General features: G+C 40.6%; 1 protein-coding gene across 1 annotated transcript in view; it reads left to right on the top strand.

Annotated features, from left to right (window-relative positions):
- Positions 1-27,940, top strand: part of LOC126278931 (dynein axonemal heavy chain 1-like) — an 825,957-nt gene that overhangs the window by 239,959 nt on the left and 558,058 nt on the right. Inside the window, 1 exon segment of the mRNA XM_049979209.1 lies at positions 19,540-19,767. Coding sequence (XP_049835166.1) covers positions 19,540-19,767 — 228 coding nt within the window.

The raw sequence follows: 27,940 nt of genomic DNA, 5'->3' as shown, positions 1-27,940 counted from the left end.
GGATTCGGGACTGGAGCAGATTCGTTTGCCACGAAGACCTAGGCTGTAGGGAAGGGACCGTTTGATATGGAATGGGTGGCAGCTGTCAAAATGGAGGTACTGTTGCTTGTTGGTGGGTTTGAGTTGGACGGATTTGTGAAGCTGGCTATTGGAGAAATGGAGGTCAACATCGATAAAAATGGCATGGGATTTGGAGTAGGACCAGGTGAATCTGATGGAACCAAAGGAGTTGAGGTTGGAGAGGAAATTCTGGAGTTGTTCTTCACTGTGAGTCCAGATCATGAAGATGTCATCAATAAATCTGTACCAAACTTTGGGTTGGCAGGCTTGGGTAACCAAGAAGGCTTCCTCTAAGCGACCCATAAATAGGTTGGCATACGAGGGGGCCATCCTGGTACCCATGGCTGTTCCCTTTAATTGTTGGTATGTCTGGCCTTCAAAAGTGAAGAAGTTGTGGGTCAGGATGAAGCTGGCTAAGGTGACGAGGAAAGAGGTTTTAGGTAGCGTGGCAGGTGATCGGCGTGAAAGGAAGTGCTCCATCGCAGCGAGGCCCTGGACGTGCGGGATATTTATGTATAGGGAAGTGGCATCAATGGTTACAAGGATGATTTCCGGGGGTAACAGACTGGGTACGGATTCCAGGCGTTTGAGAAAGTGGTTGGTGTCTTTGATGAAGGATGGGAGACTGGATGTAATGGGTTGAAGGTGTTGATTTACGTAGGCAGAGATACGTTCTGTGGGGGCTTGGTAACCAGCTACAACGGGGCGGTCGGGATGTTTGGGTACTGTATTTCCGCCTCGACTGACATCTCTGCCCAAACTCTTTGCCTTTACATATGTCTACTTGTGCCTGTATATTTGCGGATGGATATGTTTGTATGTATGAGTGTATACCTGTCCCTTTTTCCCCTTGAGGTAATCTTTCTGCTCCCGGGATTGGAATAACTCCTTACCCTCTCCCTTAAAACCCACATCCTTTTGTCTTTCCCTCTCCTTCCCTCTTTCCTGATGAAGCAACCGTGGGTTGTGAAAGCTTGAAATTTGTGTGTGTGTTTGTGTGTTTTTTATTGTGTCTATCTACCAGTGCTTTCTCGTTTGGTAAGTCACAGCATCTTGTTTTAATACATTTTTCCCATGTGGAATGTTTCTTTCTATTTTTTATATATTTGAATATGGAATAATTTAAGCCATCCTTCTCACAGAATTCATTACTTTTATCAGAAAACAAGATGAGAAAACTCACATATGTAAAGAATATTATGTAGATAAGTGGCTCAACAGGTTGGTAGAATATTGTCCAGTAAGTCCGCATCTCATTCCCATATTTCAACTGGAACCACACCTAAGATCTTCTAAAGCCTGGTGTTTCTTCAAAGGTCAATTGTTGTTTGATACTGTTGCATATTTTGGAATGTTCTTTTCCCTCATTCATACAATCTCAGATGTTTAAAGTATGTTTTGTTTTAAATCAAATTTGTTAATGTATTTTCTATATGTATTTCGCTTCACCTGATAAATTGACAACACTACTCTACTGTAAGTTGCCATGTCAACCAATTTAATGAGTCCTCCATATTCCTCACAACATATTACTACACAGAGAGGTGTAGAGGCTTATGAAGCCTAAAGTAATGCCAATAGGAAATAGGATTCACAAACAATACATAACACCTGGTTTCGTAATTTACATAAATCAAAAAACAGTTTAAATGTAGGTGTGATTGCATGTGTTTGAGGAGAGCTTCTAATTTCAGTGAGTGTCTGTGACCATAGAGTGATAAAAATGGAGTGCACATGTAATTCTGTGAAATGTTTACTGATCATTGTAGGAACACAATAGTTCTGAAAATGTTTGCTGCAGCTTCAGCTAAGACAACAAAGATGAGACGTAGCACTGTTAGACCATGACGTACCAGCCCAGTAAGCTCTTTACCAAGTCACTGACACCAATCCAGAAATCCATAGTACATGTATTATGAGCATATTTCTTGAGGTGTAAAATATATTTTGTAATTATTATCCTGTGAAACAAAACAATGTGCCAAGTGATTTGATAAGACAATTAAAAGTTTAATAGGATATCACATTGTATTACAAAGGGTACAAATTTCTCCAAAGCAACTAACTTTGTTAGTACAATATTAGGTACTTTCAACATATGAAATTCCGCAAATGCACTGAATCAGTAAACACATACAAAAACTACTGCTTTACATACCTAATTAATGTTACTTCTGTTTACCCAGTAACCCAGTATGTGCGCATTTGAAACATATGACTAGTTTAAATGTAATTTTTTTGTATGGAGCTTGAGAACAAAGTTGTACACATTGCCTGTTTTTCAACACACAATTTTTTGTTTGGAGTACTTTGATGATTTTTCCTTTCTTTGTTGTCTTTTGTTTTCCGCTGTGTATTGTGTCAGTAACCTTGTATAGTGAAAAGAATAGACTGCTAATAACCACATCTAGGAGGCATTGAGTCGCAGATGGGCATAATGTGTGTGACAGCTGTGCTTGAGTGAATGTGTGTGTGTTTCTACTTCAGAAGAACGACTTTGTCTGAAAGCTTAAATATTTTAGTGCTCTTTTCATTATGCCTGTCTAATGCCTCCTCTGTCTTTTCCACATTGTTAGTATAAGGAAAAGGATAGACTGCTACTCACCAAATAGTGGAGAAGCTGAGTTGCAGACAGGCACAACAAAAAGATTGCTGGGTCATTCCATGTCAAGTGGCCTAAGGGTCTCCACTCGACCATATCCAATTTTGATGAATTTTTTACAATATGTACACATAGACCTTACATGAAGCAGTGCCAAATTACAGCTTCATAAGTAGTATGGTAGGGCCACTAGCCACCTATTCGTAAAGGCTCATTTTTTGACTTGCGACTGAAATGAACAAATGATCAACTTTGTTTTACCATTGTACAGGATCTTAGAGACCTGTCGTTCTGAAACTTTGTGATGCTCTTCAACTTTTTGGGTACAATAGCTTAGTTGTAGTACACTAAGTCAAACTATCGTAAATTCATTATAGCGTGCTATGAAAGTGGCTCATAAATCTTGTCCTACTAAATTTTGGCTATACTTTATTGCCTTGTATCTACTGAAAGAGTAGCTGAAATTAATACTTGGGTTACCTGCAGCCTGCCAGCATGTCATAAAGCTCTGCAAGTGACACCCACACCGTCAGGTGGCTTGCGGAGTATGGATGTAGATGTAGATGTAACTGAGTTATCAAAGTTTAAAGTGTGCTAAAAAAAATTTTATCAGTCAATTTTGGAACACTTTGAAAAGATCATATCTCAGAAGGGATCACTTAAATTTGATTTTTCTCAGGACCATTGAAAAGGTCTCACCTTGTTTGATTGAAAAAAGTTGTTTTTATTTTGGAGACTTTGTATTTAAGAACAAATAAACTTATATTTTCATTACATTTCTCGACATTGCGACTTAAATGAATAAATGATCAACTTTGATTTACCATTACTCAGGATCTAAGAGACCTGTCATGCTGAAACTTCGTGATCCTGTTCAAATTTTTGGGTACAATATCGTAGCCTTAAAATAAAAGGTCAAACTATGGTAAATTCATCATAGTGTGCTCATAAATCTTGCTGTACCAAATTTTGACTACACTTTATTGCCTTGTATATGGTGAAAGAATAGCTTTCTGAAGCTGATACCTCAGCTATCTATAACCTGTTAGCATGTTATAAAGCTCTGCAAGTGGCATCCAGATTGCTCAAATAATAACTGAGTTATCAGAAAAAGTTGTTTTTACGTTGGAGGCAGACCAGTTAAGTGTCAACAATGGAGTTTGGTAACATGCTTCAACAATCAGTCTGAAGCACATTGTTGTGTAGTGAAGAGTGTTCAGATGTTGTGTGTGCCTTTTTAAATGATGTGAAGTGTGTTGTCATTATTGAATAAACATCTTTATTTAATTTTTTTTCTGTTGTATTCTCAAGTAAGTTCCCATTTTCTATGATTGTTTAATATTTTTCAGTTGGAAATATACACCACTTTATCTAATATTGAAACAAATGGCAATTGGAAGCATAAGTTTAATTGTAGTGTAACGAATATCAATGAGGTTTCAGTACCATGTGTCATTGGCCTTGCAGGTAATTCTGCATGTCATCTGAAAACATACATCAATAAGGCTTCATTCCAATCAAAGAATTTTCAGTAGAGCAACAGGAATTAATAAAGCAAAGAAGTGAGATATGTCTTATTGAAAATGCACAAATATACTTTCATCACAAAACAATACTGGTGGACAAATATGACTTTCTGCAAAGATCTTGTTGTAATCCTTTCGGTGCAAAGAACCATTCTGTTAAAAAGGGTTTACGGATTGTCAATGTGGAAACAGAAAAACAATTGCAAGCCGTGACTAAGAGCAATGTGAAACCTGGTCAGAAGATCTGTTGAACTTGCAGAAAACAATTTTTAGCAAAGAAAGCAGAAAAATTGCCGTCAACTTCAAACCAGTCAGAAGATGATGCATATCCAGAAGTATCACAAGCCGAACTGCTTTCAGAGAGTATCAAAAAGGGATGTGAAAGGTTATGCGAAATGAAAAATAAGTGAAGCTCAAGAGGAAATTGCGAATAACATTGCTGCTGTTGGAGGATTCACCCCAAAAGATCTTCAAACACCTAGTACAAGCAAGACATGTCCTGATTGTGAAGATTATAAGTGGCTGATTAAAGAATTGGAAGAGAAGTTGCAATTGTCAAGGCAGCCTGAAAAATTGAAAATACTGACATTAGTACCACAAAGCTGGGCTATAAAAGAGACAATGCAAGAATTTGGTGTTTCAGAGAAGATGGTAAAAGCAGCTAGGAAGTTACAGGCAGAAAATTGTGTATTAGCTCTGCCAAAGAACAAGTGTGGCAAGAAGATTCCAGATGCCGTAAAAGAAAGAGTGGTAACATTTTTTCAGAATGAAGAATTTAGCTGAATTTGTCCAGGAAAAAAGACTGTGTATCAATTAGAATATAAGGAAAGAAAGTTTTGATGCAAAAGTACCTTCTTATGAATAATTTGAAAGAAATATTTGCTGCATATCGATTTCAGCGTGGGCCTGAAATTGGATTTTCCAAATTTTGCGATTTAGGCCAAAATGGTGCATCACTGCGGGTGCTGCAGGAACCAACTCTGTCTGTATTTGCACTTTTCATCAAAATGTGAAACTGATCCTTGTAAGCACTCTAATTAAAGAAGATTATAAGAATTTGATTGCTAAAACAATGTATGATTTGGAATCCAAAGACTGCATGCTTCATCGCTGTGAAATCTGTCCGAGAAAAGAACTACTGTAACAGTTTTTAGAAAGTAGTTTTGAAGACAGTGATCCAGATGATTTGATACCATTGAGTTTGTGGGGATCGAGATGTTACGTACGGTAATATCGAACCCAACGTTAAGTATTCGCTTGTTTATAATGAATTAACTTTATTTTGATCATGTCGGTACAAACACATCCGCTCGAATACAGAGTTCAGAACACACTGAGGTCAACAGTTTTCAAAGAAGTTCGTTCTTGAAGATGAGGTGGTCGACTCTTGCAGTTGATAACCACGACAGAGCCCCTGCCGGTGGTGCGGAACACAGTTAGGATGATGGGAGTCATGTGTGCACCCGGCCGGCTGATGGCGCAGGTGCTCGTGACCGATTGTGTCGTGGCAGGCACTAGTGCGAGGTGCGATCGGACCATTTCTTGATGTCTTGGTAGGCGCGACCAGTGGAGGGAAGGAGGTGCAGACGTCGTCCACAGGTTGACCGTGCCATGCTGCTGATGGCACAGTGGAAGCAGAAGGCGGTGGCGTGTCGGTGGGGAGAAAATCATCGTGCCGAGGACGTGCGGCACAGTGGGGTTTTGATCTGATCTGCGTCGAAGATGTGATGCGATGTATTGCCAAAGTATTTGCTGGGAGCTCCACGGTAAGTGCAACGTGTCCGGTAACAGTTTGTTATTGGCCGTATGACATAAAGGAGCAAGCATGCTGTGGCTTAACAGGTTGCGTGAGAGATGCCAGATGAGCAACACTCGCGGTAATGACGGAGGTATAGAGGTGCTTGATGTCGCAGCAGGGGAGAAAACAGCAAGCTGCACATGACTGACCATGGCAGCGGATGATTTTGGTGTAGACTGAACCGTTACCACAGAGTCCGTGGACGGTGAGTGTGTTACAGCGGTAGATGGCAGGATGTTCCAAGCAGAGTTGACAGTGTCGGTGTTTTGATGTGCAAAACAGCCATGATCAAAGGCTGGGGGGTGTGGCCATGAGCCCTGTGCATGAGGCATGGCGATGGCGACAGTTGGTGGAAGACAGATGTGGTCGGCGAAACCATGGTCGGAGCAGGAAGGCGATGAGATGTGATGTGAACATGAAGTCGAATCGGCGGATGAATTACTGGTCTGTGGTGGAGAGGCGACACAGTTCGATGGAACAGGAGCTGCGTGTGTGCTGTCACCGTCGGCGCTGTGGTCGAGTCACAAGGCTGCAAGGTGCTCGTGCGAAACTGCTGCATGGTCATATATCGGAGAGGAAAGATGCTCACTCGTATAAGCAGAAATGGCAGATGTGTTAGTCGTACATTGCGGAGGTAGTGAAGAGGGCGGCAAAGCAAGCGGCATTGGAATGCGGCTGGTTATGCAGTGGTACAGAAACGAAGTGTCTGGAACTACCAGTGTGGGGATTGGGATGTTACGTATGGTAATATCGAACCCAACATTAAGTATTTCCTCATTTACAATGAATTAACTTTATTTTGATCATGTCGGTACAAACACGTCTACTCAAATACAGAGTTTGGAACACACTGTGATCAACAGTTTTCAAAGACGTTCATTCTCAAAGATGAGGCGGTCGACTCTTGTAGTTGATAACCGCAACAAGTTCAAACAGTTGGTGCACACTAATAGAGATACATTAGAAACCTAGCAGATGACCACCGAGGATTTTATTGAAGACCTGATTTCGAAACTTGACAGACTTTCCACTCATGTTGCAAAGCACCAGAGAAAGCACCTAAAATGAGTAAAAGAAAGCTGCAAGCCAACTGAACTGATCACATTATTGACTTTGCTGAAAATTATTCTTTCATTGTCCAGGATGCAGCTCGAGGTTTTCACTGGAATAACAGCCAAGCAACTATACACCCATTTGTTGTGTACTTCAAAAATAACTACTGTATAAAAAGCAACAGCCTGGAAAATGATGCACTCGCTGTGCATGCTTTTATAGTGAAATTAATAGAAGATCTAAAGTGTCTCTTTGGACAAATCACACACGTTTACTACTTCAGTGATGGGTGAGCAGCACAGTACAAAAAAATTCAAAAATTTTCTGAATCTCTGCCACCATCAAAATGACTTTAGAATCTCAGCTGAATGGGACTTTTTTGCTACAAGCCATGGAAAATCTCCATGTGATGAAATTGGAGGTACTGTAAAGTGCCTGGCAGCACCAGCAAGCCTTCAAAGGCCAACTGAGGACCAGATTTTGACACCAACTGATTTGTTTAAATACTGTACGAAGAATATAAGAGGAATTCAATTCATTTTTGTTTCAAAAGAAGAATTTAAAACATTAAAAAGTGAGCAGGAAGCAAGGTTCAAAAATGACTGCCCAGTATCAGGAACAAGAGAGAATCACCATTTTGTACCATTAAATGGAAAGCAAGTTTGTATTAGAAGAGTATCCAATGATACAAATTTTTTTGTGGCGAATGCTGACCAAAGTCAAGCAACAGTTTCATTCAGAAATATTACAGCCTTACAACCTCGTCAATACATTGTATATATGATGGAAATTGGTGGATTGGTGGTGTGTCTGGAGTTTCAGAAGAAGAAAATGATGTTCTAGTCAGTTTCATGCACCCCAGTGCACTTGCACATTCATTGTATTGGCCAGCTAGGCAGGATGCTTGTTGGATTTCAAACCAACATATTATTTCTGTCATTCCAGCTCCATCAGCAACAAGAATGGGCCAATATTATAGCTTGTTAGAGTCAACTGTAATTGCTATTAGTAACAAATTTCAGCAAATAAATTAATAAGACCTGAAATATTTGGCTTGGGAACCAGAAAGAGTACGACTGGCACATGTATTTTTTGATGTAATATAAATGTAAGTTTATTTAGTACGACAAGATTTATGGGCCACTTTTATAGCACACTATGATGAATTTACCATAGTTTGACCTTTCATTTTACAGATAAGATATTGTACCCCAATATTTGAACATGATTACGAAGTTTCAGCATGACAGGTCTCTTCGATCCTGAGTAATGGTTAATTAAAGTTGATCATTTATTCATTTAAGTCGCAATATCAAGGAATGTAATGTAATGAAAATATAAGTTTATTTGTTCTTAAATGCAAAGTCTCCAATATAAAAACAAATTTTTCTTATCAAACAAGGTGAGCTCTTTTCAATGTTTAATGGACCTCTTCCTAAGATTTCCACAGTCTATAAGTTGTCCTACTCCTTTGTCCACATGGTGACTTCAGGCACTACAGGAGATTCAAATTTATAGGCCGAGGTCGTTAACAATTTCGAACAGTTTGGTACTTAACTCATATTGATGGCTGCGTTGTTGTCTTTGTGAAGTCTAGAGGTGATTCCACTGCGATGTTCCCGCAGTTTTCTTTGTGTTTGGATGAGACTAACTGGTTTGTAGGGCGACGTGGTATTTTTGATTGTAGAGGGCAAACGTTACATTATTTTTGCACATCACTATTTAATTAATTTATTCACATTTAACACTTCTACAATAATATGAAATAAGACATTCTTTTACACCACATCTGTATCGCCACCTCCTCCAACCCCCGCTCCCGATCCAAAAACCCTCAACCACCACCTTCCAAGCTCGACCTCCTTCCCCCGTGACCAAAGATAACCGTCTCTTAGTTGTTACACTCGCAGTCAAAGGCTATATTTACATAAAACATTACATGTAAAGAAATTACTGATATACATGGTTTTACGTTATGTTATAATACCCTACTTCCTAAAATTCACAAACCCAAACATCCTGGCCGCCCCATTGTAGCTGGTTACCAAGCCCCCACAGAACGTATCTCTGCCTACGTAGATCAACACCTTCAACCCATTACATGCAGTCTCCCATCCTTCATCAAAGACACCAACCACTTTCTCGAACGTCTGGAATCTGTACCCAGTCTGTTACCCCTGGAAACCATCCTTGTAACCATTGATGCCACTTCCCTATACACGAATATCCCGCACGTCCAGGGCCTCGCTGCAATGGAGCACTTCCTTTCACGCCGATCACCTGCCACGCTACCTAAAACCTCTTTCCTCGTCACCTTAGCCAGCTTCATCCTGACCCACAACTTCTTCACTTTTGAAGGCCAGACATACCAACAATTAAAGGGAACAGCCATGGGTACCAGGATGGCCCCCTCGTATGCCAACCTATTTATGGGTCGCTTAGAGGAAGCCTTCTTGGTTACCCAAGCCTGCCAACCCAAAGTTTGGTACAGATTTATTGATGACATCTTCATGATCTGGACTCACAGTGAAGAACAACTCCAGAATTTCCTCTCCAACCTCAACTCCTTTGGTTCCATCAGATTCACCTGGTCCTACTCCAAATCCCATGCCATTTTTATCGATGTTGACCTCCATTTCTCCAATAGCCAGCTTCACAAATCCGTCCAACTCAAACCCACCAACAAGCAACAGTACCTCTTTGACAGCTGCCACCCATTCCATATCAAACGGTCCCTTCCCTACAGCCTAGGCCTTCGTGGCAAACGAATCTGCTCCAGTCCTGAATCCCTCGACGATTACACCAACAACCTGAAAACAGCTTTCGCATCCCGCAACTACCCTCCCAACCTGGTACAGAAGCAGATAACCAGAGCCACTTCCTCATCCCCTCAAACCCAGAACCTCTCACAGAAGAACCCCAAAAGTGCCCCACTTGTGACAGAATACTTCCCGGGACTGGATCAGACCTTGAATGTGGCTCTCCAGCAGGGATACGATTTCCTAAAATCCTGCCCCGAAATGAGATCAATCCTTCATGAAATCCTCCCCACTCCACCAAGAGTGTCTTTCCGCCGTCCACCTAACCTTCGTAACCTCTTGGTTCATCCCTATGAAATCCCCAAACCACCTTCCCTACCCTCTGGCTCCTACCCTTGCAACCGTCCCCGGTGTAAAACCTGTCCTATGCACCCTCCCACCACCACCTACTCCAGTCCTGTAACCCGGAAGGTGTACACGATCAAAGGGAGAGCCACGTGTGAAAGCACCCATGTTATTTACCAACTGACCTGCCTGCACTGTGACGCTTTCTATGTGGGAATGACCAGCAACAAACTGTCCATTCGCATGAATGGACACAGGCAGACAGTGTTTGTTGGTAATGAGGATCAACCTGTGGCTAAACATGCCTTGATGCACGGCCAGCACATCTTGGCACAGTGTTACACCGTCCGAGTTATCTGGATACTTCCCACCAACACCAACCTAACCGAACTCCGGAGATGGGAACTCGCCCTTCAGTATATCCTCTCTTCTCGATATCGGCCAGGCCTCAAACTCTGCTAATTTCAAGTTGCCTCCGCTCATACCTCACCTGTCTTTCAACAACTTCTTTGCCTCTGTACTTCCGCCTCGACTGACATCTCTGCCCTTACTCTTTGCCTTTAAATATGTCTGCTTGTGTCTGTGTATGTGCGGATGGATATGTGTGTGTGTGCGAGTGTACACCTGTCCTTTTTTTCCCCTAAGGGAAGTCTTTCCGCTCCCGGGATTGGAATGACTCCTTACCCTCTCCCTTAAAACCCACATCCTTTCGTCTTTCCCTCTCCTTCCTGAAGAAGCAACCATCGGTTGCGAAAGCTAGTAATTCTGTGTGTGTGTTTGTGTGTTTTGTTCATGTGCCTAGTCTGCCGGCGCTTTCCCGCTTGGTAAGTCTTGGAATCTTTGTTTTTAATATATTTTTCCCATGTGGAAGTTTCTTTCTATTTTATCAAAGATTCCAAGACTTACCAAGCGGGAAAGCGTCGGCAGACAGGCACATGAACAAAACACACAAACACACACACAGAATTACGAGCTTTCGCAACTGGCAGTTGCTTCGTCAGGAAAGAGGGAAGGAGAGGGAAAAATGAAAGGATGTGGGTTTTAAGGGAGAGGGTAAGGAGTCATTCCAATCCCAGGAGCGGAAAGACTTCCCTTAGGGGGAAAAAAGGACAGGTGTACACTCGCGCACACACACACACACATATCCAACCGCACATACACACACACAAGCAGACATATTTAAAGGCAAAGACTCTTTGCCTTATATATATATATATTATATTATATTATTTTTAATATATTTTTCCCATGTGGAAGTTTCTTTCTGTTTTATCTTTATTTTTAATATATTTTTCCCATGTGGAAGTTTCTTTCTGTTTTATCTTTATTTTTAATATATTTTTCCCATGTGGAAGTTTCTTTCTGTTTTACATCTTTATTTTTAATATATTTTTCCCATGTGGAAGTTTCTTTCTGTTTTATTTACACACACACACACATATATATATATATATATATATATATATATATATATATATATATATATATATATATATATATATATATAAAACAGAAAGAAACTTCCACATGGGAAAAATATATTAAAAATAAAGATTCCAAGACTTACCAAGCGGGAAAGCGCCGGCAGACAGGCACATGAACAAAACACACAAACACACACACAAAATTGCGAGCTTTCGCAACTAGCAGTTGCTTCCTGACGAAGCAACTGCTAGTTGCGAAAGCTCGCAATTTTGTGTGTGTGTTTGTGTGTTTTGTTCATGTGCCTGTCTGCCGGCGCTTTCCCGCTTGGTGTATATATATATATATATATATATATATATATATATATATATATATATATAAAACAGAAAGAAACTTCCACATGGGAAAAATATATTAAAAATAAAGATTCCAAGACTTACCAAGCGGGAAAGCGCCGGCAGACAGGCACATGAACAAAACACACAAACACACACACAAAATTACGAGCTTTCGCAACTGGCAGTTGCTTCGTCAGGAAGGAAGGAAGGAGAGGGAAAAATGAAAGGGTGTGGGTTTTAAGGGAGAGGGTAAGGAGTCATTCCAATCCCGGGAGCGGAAAGACTTACCTTAAGGGGAAAAAAGGACAGGTGTACACTCGCACACACACACACATATCCATCCGCGCATAGCCGGCGCTTTCCCCGCTTGGTAAGTCTTGGAATCTTTATTTTTAATATATATATATATATATATATATATATATATATATATATATATATTAAAAACAAAGATTCCAAGACTTACCAAGCGGGAAAGCGCCGGCAGACAGGCACATGAACAAAACACACACACAGAATTACGAGCTTTCGCAACTGGCAGTTGCTTCGTTAGGAAAGAGGGAAGGAGAGGGAAAAATGAAAGGATGTGGGTTTTAAGGGAGAGGGTAAGGAGTCATTCCAATCCCGGGAGCAGAAAGACTTCCCTTAGGGGGAAAAAAGGACAGGTGTACACTCGCACACACACACATATCCATCCGCACATACACAGACACAAGCAGACATGTGCATATACAATTTGAAGGTTACATTGGCTGTATTGAGTAATAAGTGTGATGAGTTTATAACTAACAATAAAATATGACACCTTAAATTTAATTGATCATGGTAGCTGCAGTGCCGCGTTAAGATGGGTACATAATTATATAGTATATGTATACACTCAAGTTTACTTCAATACTAACTTAATGCATCTTAGTTAACATTATCAGTGGTTTCTTTAGAATGTGTTAAGTGAACTGTGAAAAGATGCATCTCTCACAATCTTTTAATATTAGTGCTTCAATAAAATACCTTATGGCATAGCTTGTACCCAAATAACCATTAAATCTAAAGAAATCATTATTCTAAAATAAACAGGTTATTTCAACCACGTACATAAAATACACATAGTTCAAAATATTGTAATACTTATACATAATGTTAAATGGTTGACTCTTAGGGAAAATTCATGTATATGTGATAAATATAATCACATGGTGGGTGGATCCAGTGCAAGTTCAATTATGTGTGATAAGCACTGTATTTTCAGAGTGAGATTGGTTTACATATTTATGATTTATTGTTCCTTTATAATGAGGTAGCTGAGATGTTCCATACATGATTGTGACTATCATTGCATTATCCTCACATTGTACATCTACGTCAGCTTTATAGGTCAAACTATGACAAACTCTACACTTAAATTGTGTAAGATTGTTAGTATTTATACCTTAACTTTACATCATTATTAAACAGTGTTTCATTTTTATTCACTCTCTTGTGCTCAAATAGCATATTGCCATGAATATAAATTATTTCAAATTGTGTAACAGGGTATGGGATAAATTCCTAACAGCTCTTCATTCACTTTAGCATTAAATTATCTAAACTATTACAAAATATTCTCCCACAATACAAACTTCAAAATTAGTATCACATAATCTTCAATCCATCACTGGGGTTTCAAATGTAACACACCAACATCTGTCTCCATAATGCTCTAAACCTCAATATATTCTTAATTTGCATAATTAAATTTCATGACTATCCACTATATTTTTAACACACTATAATATGCCTGGTCTTTCAATGCACACTCTCATAATCTGACAAGTACCTCCAGTTTGCTTTATCCATTAAATAATGTTCCATCTGACATAGCTTACAAATGACAAGGTTTTCTCTTCCTACACACAATCATTATTCATATCTTATTACTTTAAAAGTGTCCACATCATTAACTTTGGTTTTTGTTAAGAGACATTACTATGACACTGAAGGCTGGTTCGTAGTCTGACACACTAATCTCATACCAAATTTAACGAATGGGTATATTAGACAACAAAGAGACATTAATACAGACATAATTCACATACACAAAATCTACTTCATACGTTCAGTTGGCATAGTCCCACACTTTGACATGAAGTTTTCCTTGAATGATAAAGCAATAAAGTGATATAATTGGGCCAGTCAACTAGTTCTTCCTGAGCAGCATTTTACTTATTATTTTATGGGTCATGTTTGTAGAGTTTTAACTCTGTAACATTGCGCAGTCCAAATAACTTCTTGGATTTTGGGTAGATTAGCCTATAGGCATTAGGGTGCGGGTTTTCCTTGATTTCAAAGGGGCCTATATAGAAGTCGAAAAAATTCTTTTTTTCAGAACTCATCAATTTAGATTTTTCCTGTGTTTTTACTAAAACCAGATCTCCTGTCCTGAACTGTACTCCTTTACTTCTTGCATCATGTCTCCGTTTTCTTACCTCTCCCTGCCTTTTCATAGTGTTCCTAACAGCTGTCTCTCTTTCCTGGGGTGTCATAGTTTGACAAGGTGGGAAATCAACATTCTCAGAAATCAAATTTCCAGGTTGTCTATTAAACAGTACTTCATAAGGTGAAAAACCAGTGGATGAATGCTGTAGGCTGTTCATTATATCCTCGACGTCAGTAACATTTTCAATCCAATTAACATGATTTTTACTACAGTATGTTCTGCAGAGCTTTCCAATTTACCTCATGTACCTTTCTGCTGGGTTACTTGATGGGTGACAAATCGAAATCAAAATATGTTTTATTCCTGTATCTTCAATAAAAATTTTCCATAATTTAGATGTAAACTGTGACCCATTATCAGACATGATGGCCTGGGGTATACCAACATTTGTGAAATAATGATTCTTCAGCTTGATGATAATTTGTTTACTGGTTGCTCTCTTTAATGTATACAATTTTATAAATTTAGAGAAAACATCAACTATAACAAAGATGTAACTGTACCCTCCCCTTGACCTTGGTAGTGGTCCATATGGATCAATAGCTGTCAATTCAAGGTTTTTATTTGGAAAATGTTTTGCATCAATCCTTTAGAAGTCTGGTTACTCACTTTTACCCTCTGACAACGATCACAGGTTTCAAGTTTTTTCTTCACTCTCCTACTGATATAATAGAAGTATACATTTTCCTTTATCTTCTGTATACATTTTGTTGCTCCGCAGTGTCCGAAGCTTTCATGTATGTACCTGATTAACGTGTCAATACATTGCTCAGGCCAGCATAGTTTCCAATTGTCTAAGTCAGGTCTAGGTCTCCTAAACAAAATCCCTTTTTGTACTTTATAATACTGATCTACCTTTTCTCCTCCCTTTTTCCCTATATAACTTTTAACCAACTTCCAATTTTCATCATGGTTTTGGTTTCTATGAATATCATTACAGATTTTCAGTATTTCAGCTTCATCTTTTACACCCTTTAAGTACACAAGTTTGAATTCTTTCTCCTCTTTTCCATAAGTATTTTCAACTTCTGCACCTACTGGTAGTCTGGAAAGGGCATCTGCAATGACATTATGTTTACCCTGAATAAATTTGATCTTGTAGTCAAACTGTTGAAGGAATAAAACCCACCTTGTTATACGGTTATGATAGAGTCTGCACTCCTGAATGTAAGATAGAGCTTTATGGTAAGAGAAAACAATTACCTTGTGCCCTAACAGATAACTTTTAAACTTATTAAATGCCCAGTGGATGGCAAGTAGTTCCTTCTCTGTGACTGTGTATGATTTTTCATACTTTTGTAAAACCCGGCTAGAAGAAGCAATAGAATGGTGTTCTAATTTTCCTTCTACTTCTATGTTTTGAAACAAGTGTGCCCCTAAACCTGTCTCAATACTATCTGTCATTATACAGAATGGTAACGACATAACAGGTCTATACAACATCTGACTTTGGGACAGTTGTTGTTTTATTTCCATGAATGCATCCTGACATTCTTGTGTCCAATCCCAAACAGTATTCTTTTTTAGTAAGTTACATAAGCAGTTTGCATTTAAAACTTTGGTGCTAAGAAATTTTCTATAGAATCCAGTGAGACCAAAAAAGGACTTGAGTTGTTTTTTGTTCTTGGGGGTAGGGAAGTTTACAATGGCCTCAAGTTTGTCCTTATCAGGTAAGATTCCCTTTTCTGAAATATTATGCCCCAAAAATTTCAGTTCATTAACTCCAAAACAACATTTTTCCAATTTTACAGTCATTCCCCCTTCCCTCAATTTTGAACAGACTTGTCTCAGAACGTTTAGATGTTCTTCCCAGGTTTTTCCAGTTACAAGAATGTCATCTACATATACTATTAATTTTGAAGACAATTCATCACCTAATACAAAATCCAGTGCTCTGATAAATTCAGCCACAGATACATTCAATCCAAAAGGGACAACACCATATTGGTAACTTTTGCCACCATACAAAAAGGCAGTATACTTCCTAGAATCAAGTTCAAGTGGTATTTGGTGAAAACCAGATGTCAAGTCTAGGCTACTCATAAATTTTACATTATCAAATTTGTGCAGAAGTTCATCCGTATTGTCAGGATGGTCATTTTCTCTAATCAAGAACTTATTAAGGTGCCTAGAGTCAAGCAGAAGTCTAACCCCACCATTTCTCTTAGACACAACTACTAATGGGTTGTTGTAAGCACTTCTACTTCTTTCTATAATCCCCCAAGTTTCCATTTTTTGGATTTCCCTTTCTACATCTTTTTTCCTGGAGAATGGGATGCCATATGGTTTTAAGAAGAAAGGATGATGATCTCTGAGTTGAAGTCTGCACTGATAGTCTTTTACCCTGCAAAAGTCTTTCATTGAGTGGTTTCTGCCCCTGAAACTAGGCCCATTTAAAAATTCACTTTTTATTCTACCCTGTTCAGTCTCAGACCAAAACTTATTTAAGAAACTCTTCTTAAAATCATCAAATGTTTTCCAGTCATCAAAATGTTGGTTTGCCCAAGACAAAGCTTCTCCCTCAAGGAAATTTTTTACAAACTTAATCTTTAGATTATCAGACATGCCAGGAACAAGGTTGTCAGAGCACTGTTGTAAAAAGTCTACAGGGTGTAAATTATCACAAGGAAAACTTTTTACAGGTGAATTACTCCACATACTCCCACCGTTCATACATAAATTTCTAGACACAAAATTATCTTGCATTTCAGTGAATCTCTTGTCTATTACACTTAAACTACATGTTACAGACTCTTGTATCTTATTTAATTCATCATCTGAGGCGTTAACTTTTGATTCTGTTTCTAGACTTAATTTGTCTACTCTCTCCTCCACAGTTCTTTGAGCTGCAGCTAACCTTTCAATCTCTTTTCCTTGACTTGAGCTAACTGTGGCCAATTTATTTTCTAAGGTCACAAACTTATTTTCTATAGCCTCAATTTTGGAGTTCACTCCCTTCAAACTTTCTCCTAATTGAAGTTTTAAATTTGGGATCTCTTCTTCCAGTACATCACCATTGCTTTTCATTTTTGCTTCCAGCGATTCACTAGTTGAGTTTAATTTCGCTTCTAGCGACTCACTGGATGCATTTATTTTTGATTCTAGGAATTCACTATTTGAATTCATTGCCATTGTTAATTCGGACTGCATTTGTCCCATTCTGGCAATGAGTCATCTGGATTGTCACTTACACCACACATGTTTGAGTCTAACGTTTCTCCCACTTCCTTTTTAATTTCTTCTGATAGCGTCATGATAGCACCACGTGTTTGGACACAGTTTTGACGAAAAGTTTAAAACAAAGCATAATTGTACTTATCTTTTCACACCACAACGTCGATCACAGGTCCACCTCTCCGATAAGCCAGCACTTTCTTGGTTCTCACACTACTTTTTCTGGTCCAGGAAACGTGTAAAATGTTATTCATGTTTTACGAATTATAAAATTTATAATGTTCTGCAAACAAAGCACAATTAGTCTCATCGCATTTAACTGTAATATCCCGGATGAGCCCCCAAGTTTAACGGACCTCTTCCTAAGATTTCCACAGTCTATAAGTTGTCCTACTCCTTTGTCCACATAGTGACTTCAGGCACTACAGGAGATTCAAATTTATAGGCCGAGGTCGTTAACAATTATGAACAGTTTGGTACTTAACTCATATTGATGGCTGCGTTGTTGTCTTCGTGAAGTCTAGAGGTGATTCCACTGCGATGTTCCTCTTTGTGTTTGGATGAGACTAACTGGTTGTAGGGCGACGTGGTATTTTTGTTTTTAGAGGGCAAACGTTACATTATTTTTGCACATCACTATTTAATTAATTTATTCACATTTAACACTTCTACAATAATATGAAATAAGACATTCTTTTACACCACATCTGTATCGCCACCTCCTCCAACCCCACTCCCGATCCAGAAACCCTCAACCACCACCTTCCAAGCTCGACCTCCTTCCCCCATGACCAAAGATAACTGTCTCTTAGTTGTTACACTCGCAGTCAAAGGCTATATTTACATAAAACATTACATGTAAAGAAATTACTGACATACATGGTTTTACATTCTGTTATAAATGGAGCTGAGGAAAATCAAATTTGAGTGATCTCTTTTGAGATATTACTTTTTCAAAGTGAGCCAAAATTGACTGATAATGGTTTTTAGCACATTTTGAACTTTGATAACTCAGTTATTATTGGAGCAATCTGGGTGCCACTTGCAGACCTTTATGACATGCTGGCAGGCTGCAGATAACTAAAGTATTAGCTTCAGAAAGTTATTCTTTCAGTAGATACAAGGCAATAAAGTATAGCCAAAATTTGGTATGAAAAGATTTATGAGCCACTTTGATAGCACACTATGATGAATTTACAATAGTTTGACGTAGTGTACTACAACTAAGCTATTTTACCCAAAAAGTTGAACAGCATCACAAAGTTTCAGCACGACAGGTCTCTTAGATCCTGAACAATGGTAAAACAAAGTTGATTATTTATTCATTTCAGTCCCAATGTCAAAAAATGAGCCTTTACGAAAAGGTGGCTAGTGGCCCCACCATACTACTTATGAAGCTGTAATTTGGCACTGCTTCATGTAAGGTCTATGTGTACATCCTGTAAAAATTTCATCAAAATTGGAGATGGTCAAGTGGGGAGCTTGCCCAAATTTAGGCCACTTGACATGGATTGACCCTGCTACAAAAGAAGTTTCACCAGAATGGCTTCTTCTGCATTAGTCAACATACACACTTACACGTTGATGCAAATGCAACTCACACTCTCATGACCATGGTCTGGCCTCAGGTGCCAGAGACAGTGGTCATGTGAGTGTGAGTTGCATTTGCTTGTGTGTGTGTGTGTGTGTGTGTGTGTGTGTGTGTGTGTGTGTGTGTGTGTATTTTGTCTTGTCTTATGCAGAAGAAGGCATTATGCTGAAAGCTTCTTTGTATAGCAGTCTCTTTGTAGAGCCTCTCCGTGACTCAGCTTCCCCATAATAGGGTCAGTATCAATATATCCTTTTCGTAATACTGTCATTGCTGCATCCTTGATTTTCCGTTGTTTGATCTTTCCATATTATTGTTATTCCATCCTGGAGTTTCTATTGTTCGATTTAACCTTAGATAGTGGTTTATGGTTTCGATAAAATAATTTGTTTCAGATTATGGAATATTGTCCTGACAAAAAGCTACTTACTAGCTTACGAGAATGCAATTATCTACTTGAGCAAGTACAGAAGGGACTGTCTGACTACCTGGAAACAAAACGGTCTGTTTTCCCACGATTCTACTTTTTGAGTGATGATGAGTTACTGGAGATCCTTGCTCAAGCAAGAAATCCAACTGCTGTGCAACCTCACTTACGTAAATGCTTTGAAAATATTGCAAAGGTAACTTAATTATCATTTCTGCTATACAGGCAGTAGCAAATAGAATATTTACATTTAAATTTCAAATTTCGTACCGTATTAGATATTCTAGTTCTTTTTATAATCAATCATGTTATGCATAAAATACCTGTCTGCTACAGTGCAGTCTTGTACTGTTTATAAGTTTTGGCGTGATTTTGTTTTGCACACACTACAGGGGAATATATGAAAGCATGTGAAGAAAAGAAATAAAAATGATGTAAGTAAAAGATAGATTGCTATTTATCATAAAGATGGCAGGCACAGACCAGCACAGTTGAAAGACACAAGCACATTAGCTTTCAGCCACAGCCTTCATCAGAAAAAGAAAAACACAAACACATTCCTTCATGCAAGCAAGCACACCTCACGCACTAAGATCTCGGGCACCTCAGGCCAGAATGCCATAGTGGCAACTGTTGTGTTGAGCAAAAACAGCAATCGGAAGTGGGACAGGGAAGAAAAGGGAGGGATAGGAGAGTATGGGTGGGGGAAGAGAAGATTGCTGTCTGGTGGAACATGCAGAGAATACTGTAGAAAGTGTTAGGACAAGTCTTAGGCAGCATTGGGTGGCTGTGGGGGAGGGGGGGAGGGAAAAGGGGGGCTGAAAGGGAGAGGAGTGGAGAGGGGAAATCCAACTACTTCTCCTTTTAAGGGAAGTTACACAAACAACTACATATCACAGTTAACAGCACCCACATGGCACCCCGCCTATGCCACCCTATTTATGGTTCATGTAGAGGAAACCTCCCTAGACTCCTCAAACCCCAAACGCCTGGTCTGGTTCCTAATCATTGATAGTATCTTCATTATCTGAACTCAGGCCAAGGCACATACCCCCATTCCTTCATGATCTCAACCCGGTTCTCTCCCATCCATTTCACCTCGTCCTTACCACCTCAGCACCCCATCATGCCATCTTCCTGGACATTGCCATCCTCCTCTCTGATGGCTCCATCCACACCTCTGTCCATTTTAAACCCACCATCCATCAACAGTACCTGCATTTTGACAGCTGCCATCCCTACCACATCAAAAAATCATTCTGATACATCCTGGCCACCTAAGGAGACAGCTTATGTGCAGTGAAAAGAGCTCCCTGCCCTGGTATGCTGACGTTCTTCTCAAGGCCTTCAGACACAGCCACTGTTCCCTAGACATAGTTCACAGTTATATTTCCTGTGCCATATCCCCACATATCCCCAATCCTACCCACAACCACCAGCTACAAAGGAGTGCCCCCTTTGTCACCCAGTACCTCGTCGGACTGGAACAGATGAATCACATCCTTTATCAGGCCTTTGATTATCGATCATCATGCCCTGAAATGAGGGACTTTGTACCAAAAATCCTTCCCATCCTTCCTAAGGTGGTATTCATTTCAACCTAATCTCCACAACATCCTATTCTACCTGTATGCTACACCAATTCCAGCCACTTGTCACAGGGATCGTATTCCTGTGGAAGACCTAGGTGCATGACCTGCACAATTCATCCGCCCAGCAATTCCTATTCCAGTGTCACAGGCTTAACCTAACCCATCAGAGGCAAGGCAATCTGTGAAAGCAGACATGTCATATACCATAACATGCTAGATTTTAATGTCTGCTTCACAACCCGGGCCTACTGGATCCTCCCCTCCACCAGCAACTTTTCTGAACTGCACAGGTGGGAGTTATCCTTACAATGCATTTTCCACTCCCTAAAGTATATTGGCCTCAATCTACGATAACCTCTTGTCTTCACACCCTCCACCCAACAGTTTCTGCCTCCTCTCTCAATTTACATCCCTTCATCCTCATTGTCCTCGCTCTCTGAAACCCACCCACCAGTTTTTCCCTTCTCTGCTACTCTTCTTTTCTGCTCCCTGATTTTCTCCTCCCTCCCCCACAGCCTCCTGATGCTGCCCAAGCTTCGTTCCACCACCTTCTGCAGTAGCTCTTGAAGCTCCGCCACACAACACACTCCTCCCCTCCACCAATACTTCGCTATCCCTTCTCCTTCTCTATCCCACTCTCAATTGCCACTTTCATTCAGTTCAACACTTGCAATCTGGCTGAAAGCAGCCAGATAAGCAGTCATTTATGAGTGAAGTGTGTCTGCTTGTGTGAATGTGTGTGTGTTTTCCTTCATTTCTGAAGAGGGCTTTTGGCCGAAAGCTTAGTGCATTCATTGCGTCTGTCTGCAACTCAATGTGTTAGGTTTACTGTGAGTAGTTATCTATCTATCCTTTTAATAATTGTTGATACTCCAACTTAGACTTTCCATTGTTTTATTTGGTATAATAGTGCTTGCTGCATGTGTAAATAGAGGCTGTAACACAAAAAAAGAAAAACATTAATAGACATCTGACAGGCCAATCAGTTACTTCTTGTTGAGCTATGGAAGATTTCTCACCACAGAATAAATCAAAGGTGTGTCTAACTTCAATACTCAGTTTTTTTAGCTATAGGCACTTATTCCCCTTTTAAATAGGTTAATAGTCAAGCAGAAGAAAGAATACTGATGTTAGTTTCAGTAAGGATCAGGCTTAATCACAATCCCCAAAACTGTGAGAATTATTATAAATAATAGGCAACCTAGGAATGATACAGAATGATTCCCTATGCAATTTACTGAGTAGGTAACATCGATCGATGGAAAATCCAGGATGGAGTAAGAACAAAATTATAAAATGATAGATTGCTAATCATCATATAGAGGAGGCGTTTAGTAACAGATAGGTACAACAAAAAGACTTTCGTATTTAAGCTGTTGACAAAAAGGTCTTCTTTGGTGATAGCAAACACAAATGGATTCGCACAAGCACAACTCACACACATGAGCACTGTCTCCATCTGTGATGGCCAGACTTCGAGTGGCATTTGCACCTGGTGGTAGCTGCAGTCTGGCGTGGGTGGTGGGGTAGGGTTAGGGATGGCAGGGTAGGGATGGGGGAAGGTGGGGAGCTGTTTGTGGGAGCATGCACAGATGTGGTAGGACAGTGTAGGGCAGTTGGGAGATTTGTGTAAGGGGTGAGGTAGGGGGTGGGGGAGTGGAGTGGAAAACGAGAGAAGTAGAGAAGGGGGGGAGGGGATACTAGAGGATGCACTGGCAAAATAGAAGGCTGTGTAGTGCTGGAGTGGTAGCAGAAATGGAAAAGGTAGGTAGAGGACAGAGACTAGAGAAGGTTGAGGCCAGGGGTTATGGAAACATGGGATATACAGCAAGGAGGTTCTCATTTGTGCAAGTCAGAAAAGGTGGTGTTGGTAGGTGAAAGATCGAGATGCTGTAGGCTGTGAAGCAGTCATTGGAGTGGGGCATATTCTGTTTGGCAAAATGTTCAGCAACTGAATGGTCCAGCTGTCTCTCAGCCACAGTTTGTTAGTGGGCATTCATGCAGACAGACGAATCATTAGTTGTCATGCCCCCATAGAAACCAGCTCAGTGGTTGGAGTTTAGTTTGTAGCCTTTTCTTTGTTAAGATAGGAGATGCCTGTAACCAGACTGATGTAGGTGATGGTGGAGGATGTATGGAACAGGTCTTACATCGTGATAAATTGCAGCGATGTGAGCCATGAGGAAAGGGGTTGGGAGTAGGATATTGTATAGGTTCAGTGGGCTGTGAAATACCACTGTGGGAAAGGTAGTGGGTAGGATATTCCACATTACAGGGCATGACGAGAGGTAGTCAAAACCCTCATGGAGAATGTGATTCAGTTGCCCCAGTACTGAGTGGGCACGGAGACGCAAAGCAAATGCTCCTTTATGCTTGGAAAGGGGGTGTGTGATGGGTGCTAAGGTGGCGGGAGAGACAAGCCACTGGAGACCTGTTGCTGTACAAGGTTTGGAGCGTACTTTTGATCAGTGAAGGCTTTAGTGAGACCATAGTATATTTTGAAGTGGACTGCGCATCATTACAGATGCAACATCCATGGGTGGCTAGTCTGTATGGAAGGGACTTCATGGTATGGAATAGATGACAGCTATTGAAGTGGAGGGGTTTCTGCTGGTTGGTAGGTTTGATATGGATGGAGGTACTGATGTAGCCATCTTTGAGGTGGAGGTCAATATCAGGGAAGTTGGCTTGTTGGGTTGGGGATGATAAGATGAAGCGAATGGGGGAGAAGGTGTTGAGATTGAGAAGGGATGTGGATAGTGTGTCATATCATGAAGATGTCGTCAGTGATTCTGAAACAGGTGTGGGGTTGTTGGGATTCTCTATGGTTATAAAGGATTCCTACAGATGGCCCATGAATAGATTGACAAAGAATGGTACCATGTGGGTGCCCAGCGCTACACCATTGATTCAATTGTAGCTGAAGCCTTCAAGGAAGAAGTAATTGTGAGTGAGGATAAGTTGGTCATAGCAATCTGGAGGGAGGTTGTAGGTTTGGAGTGAATTGGGCATTGAGAAAGATAATATTCTATAGAGGCAAGATATGGCCATTAGGGGCATCAGTGTGGAAGGAGATGGAATCAGCAGTGACAGGCAGGACACTGTGCAGTAAAGGAACAGGAACTGTGGAGAGTTAGTGGAGGTATGGTTGGTGTCTTTAATATATGAGCGTAGGTTACGTGTGATAGGCTCTGGTCCACAAGAGCAGAGATTCTCTCAGTATGGACACCCTCACCAGCCACAGTTGTGTTTTCAGGGTGGTTGGATTCATGGACTTTAGGAAGAACGTAAAAGGTAGGAGAGCAGTGAGTGGTAGAGGTGAGAAGAGACATACTCATTCACAGGGAGAGCTTGTGGGATGGGCCAAAGGATTTGAGAAGGGACTGGAGATCCTGTTGGATTTCTGAAATGGGGTTACTGTGGCAGGGTTTATAGATGGACAAATCTGACAGCTGGTGGAGTTTTATAAGGTTGGGCATAGTTTAGGTGGGGGAGTGTGGTTCTTTCATGGACATAAGGTTGGTGTCCATGTTGAGGGAATTAGGGATTCATGGTGAAGCAAGATTTAAGGTTAAGAAAGTCTGTAATGTTAACAGGGGTGATTTGTGGAGACGGGGGATGAATCATTGTTGGATGGAGTAGTGAGCTGAGTCATGCAGGGTTCAATACTGGGTCTTGGTTGAGTCTGAATGGTAGGAAACAAGGAGAGAAGAAGGTCTTTAACAAGTCCAGCATGATTGTGTTTGGGAGTAGCGAAAAAGATAAGAGATTTGGAAATGGCTGATACTGCTATGGGACTAAGGCTATTGGAGGAAAGGCTCATGAGTGTGTTTTGGATTTGTTTAGGTTCTTCCCTCCTTCCACTACCATTATCCCCAAACTCTACCAGAGCCTCCATACCTCCCCTGCCTTGCAGACCTATTAGATTTACTATGTCTTCATAAACTCCCTCCCTTCATCATACATACTCCAGAATCTGAAAAACAGTCATGAACGTCTCCTCCAAAAGCCTCAGCCCCACAGAAGAATTATTTCCAAAGACTGTACCTATCACTCTACTCCAAAATTCAATTATGCTGGACTTATAGACTTTCTCTTCTTCTCCCAGTTCCTCCAGTGGAAAAACTTTCTCATAGCTAACCCTACCATTCAGACTCAATCAAAACCCTGTATCGAACCCTTCACTACTCCCCTCTTTCCCCAAATCATCCCTGTTAACATTCTAGACTTTCTTAACCTTAAACGTTTCTTCACCATCATTCCCCAATTGCCTCAATGTGGAAACCAACCTTATATCTGCAGAAAGAACCACAAGCTCCCACCTAAAAACTATTCCCAATCTTATAAAACTCCACCAGCTGTCAGATTCGTCCACATATAAATTTTGCCGCTATAACTCCATTCCAAAAATCCAACAGGATCTCCAGTTCCTCCTCAAATCCTTAGGCCCACCCCACAACTTTTCCCTGTGAATATGTCTCTTGCCACCTCTACCACTTGCTGAAATCCTAACTTTTACATGCTTCCTAAGGTCCATAAACTCAACCACTCTGAACATCCCATTGTGGTTGGTTAGGATGTCCATACTGAGAGAATCTCTGCTGCTGTGGACCAACACCTTCTGGCTATCACATGTAACTGACCCTCCTATATTAAAGACACCAACCATTCCTCCACTAACTCTCCACAGTTCCTGTTCCTTTACTACACAGTGTCCTGCCTGTCACTTTTTATCTCACCTGCTCCTACACTGATGCCCCTAATGCCCATGTCTTGGCTCTACAGAATACTATCTTCCTCAACGTCCAACTCACTCCAAACCTACAAATAAATCAGTGGTGTAGTAATGGCCCCCCTACTAAGCACCATTGTCTGCAGCTCGTGGTCGTGCGCTAGCATTCTCACTTCCCATGCCTGGGTTCCCGGGTTCGATTCCCGGCGGGGTCAGGGATTTTCTCTGTCTCGTGATGACTGGGTGTTCTGTGCTGTCCTTAGGTTAGTTAGGTTTAAGTAGTTCTAAGTTCTAGGGGACTGATGACCATAGATGTTGAAGTCCCATAGTGCTTAGAGCCATTTGAACCATTTTTGAACTAAGCACCATCCTTTAGTAACATATTCATGGGCCATCTGGAGGAATCCTTCATAACCACCCAGAATCCAAAAATTGTCAACTGGCTCAGATTCACAGATGGCATCTTCATCATGTGGACCAGGGATGAGGATACCCAATTCACATTCTTTGACCATTACGGAATACGGGGAGTAGCTCACAATTGGTTCATCTCTTACTTTAGAAACAGGCAGCAAAATGTCATTATTCACAAAGTCGATAACGACTGTGGTGTGGGGTCTGAGTGGGGTACTGTCAAGTGGGGGGTGACCCAGGGATCAGTGTTGGGGCCACTCCTGTTCCATATTTATATAAATCTACATCTACATCCATACTACGCAAGCCACCTGACAGTGTGCAGCGGAGGGTACCCTGAGTACCTCTATCGGTTCTCCCTTCTATTTCAGTCTCGTATTGTTTGTGGAATGAAGGATTTTCAGTATGCTTCTATGTGGGCTCTAATCTCTCTGATTTTATCCTCATGCTCTATTCTCGAGATATACGTAGGAGGGAGCAATATACTGCTTGATTCTTCGGTGAAGGTATTTTCTCGAATCTAACAAAAGCCCATACCGAGCTACTGAGCATCTCTTTTGCAGAGTCTTCCACTGGAGTTTATCTATGATCTCTGTAACGCTTTTGCGATTACTAACTGATCCTGTAATGCAGCGCGTTGCTCTCCGTTGGATCTTCTCTATCTCTTCTATCAACCCTATCTGGTACGGATCCCACACTGCTGAGCATTATTCAAGCAGTGGGCGAACAAGCATACTGTAACCTACTTCCTTTGTTTTCAGATTGCATTTCCTCAGGATTCTTCCAGTGAATCTCAGTCTGCCATCTGCTTTACCGGCGATCAACTTTATATGATCATTCCATTTTAAATCACTCCTAATGCGTACTCCCAGATAATTTATGTAATTAACTGCTTCCAGTTGCTGACCTGCTATTTTGTAGCTAAATGATAAGGGACCTATCCTTTTGTGTATTCGCAGCACATTACACTTGTCTACATTGAGATTGAATTGCCAATCCCTGCACCATGTGTCAATTCACTGCAGATCCTCCTGAATTTCAGTACAATTTTCCATTTTTACAACCTCTCAATATACCACAGCATCATCTGCAAAAAGCCTCAGTGAACTTCCGATGTCATCCACAAGCTCATTTATGTATATTGTGAATAGCAACGGTCCTATGACACTCCCCTGCAGTCTCGTGGACGAATAGCACAAGCTGGGTTTCACACAACCATCTTTTTCGAAACCCTACCTACAGAGTAGATTTCTAGTCTCCAGAAAAGTCATTTTACTCTAACATAATACGTGTTCCAAAATTCTACAATTGATCGACGTTAGAGATATAGGTCTATAGTTCTGCACATCTGTTCGACGTCCCTTCTTGAAAACGGGGATGACTTGTGCCCTTTTCCAATCCTTCGGAACACTACGCTCTTCTAGAGACCTACGGTACACCTCTGCAAGAAGGGGGGCAAGTTCCTTCGCGTACTCTGTGTAAAATCGAACTGCTATCCCAGTATGATATGCTCTCTAGTATTACTGGTAACTCTAAAACATTTCTGTTTGGTGATGACACTAGCTTGGTAGTAAAGGATGTTGTGTGGAACATTGGCTCGGTTTCAAATAGTGAAGTACATGACCTCAGTT

This window comes from Schistocerca gregaria, chromosome 6, assembly GCF_023897955.1.
Source record: "Schistocerca gregaria isolate iqSchGreg1 chromosome 6, iqSchGreg1.2, whole genome shotgun sequence".
Lineage (NCBI taxonomy): Eukaryota > Metazoa > Arthropoda > Insecta > Orthoptera > Acrididae > Schistocerca > Schistocerca gregaria.
The sequence above is the reverse complement of the archived record's forward strand: the minus strand, read 5'-3'. Positions and strand labels throughout refer to the sequence as shown.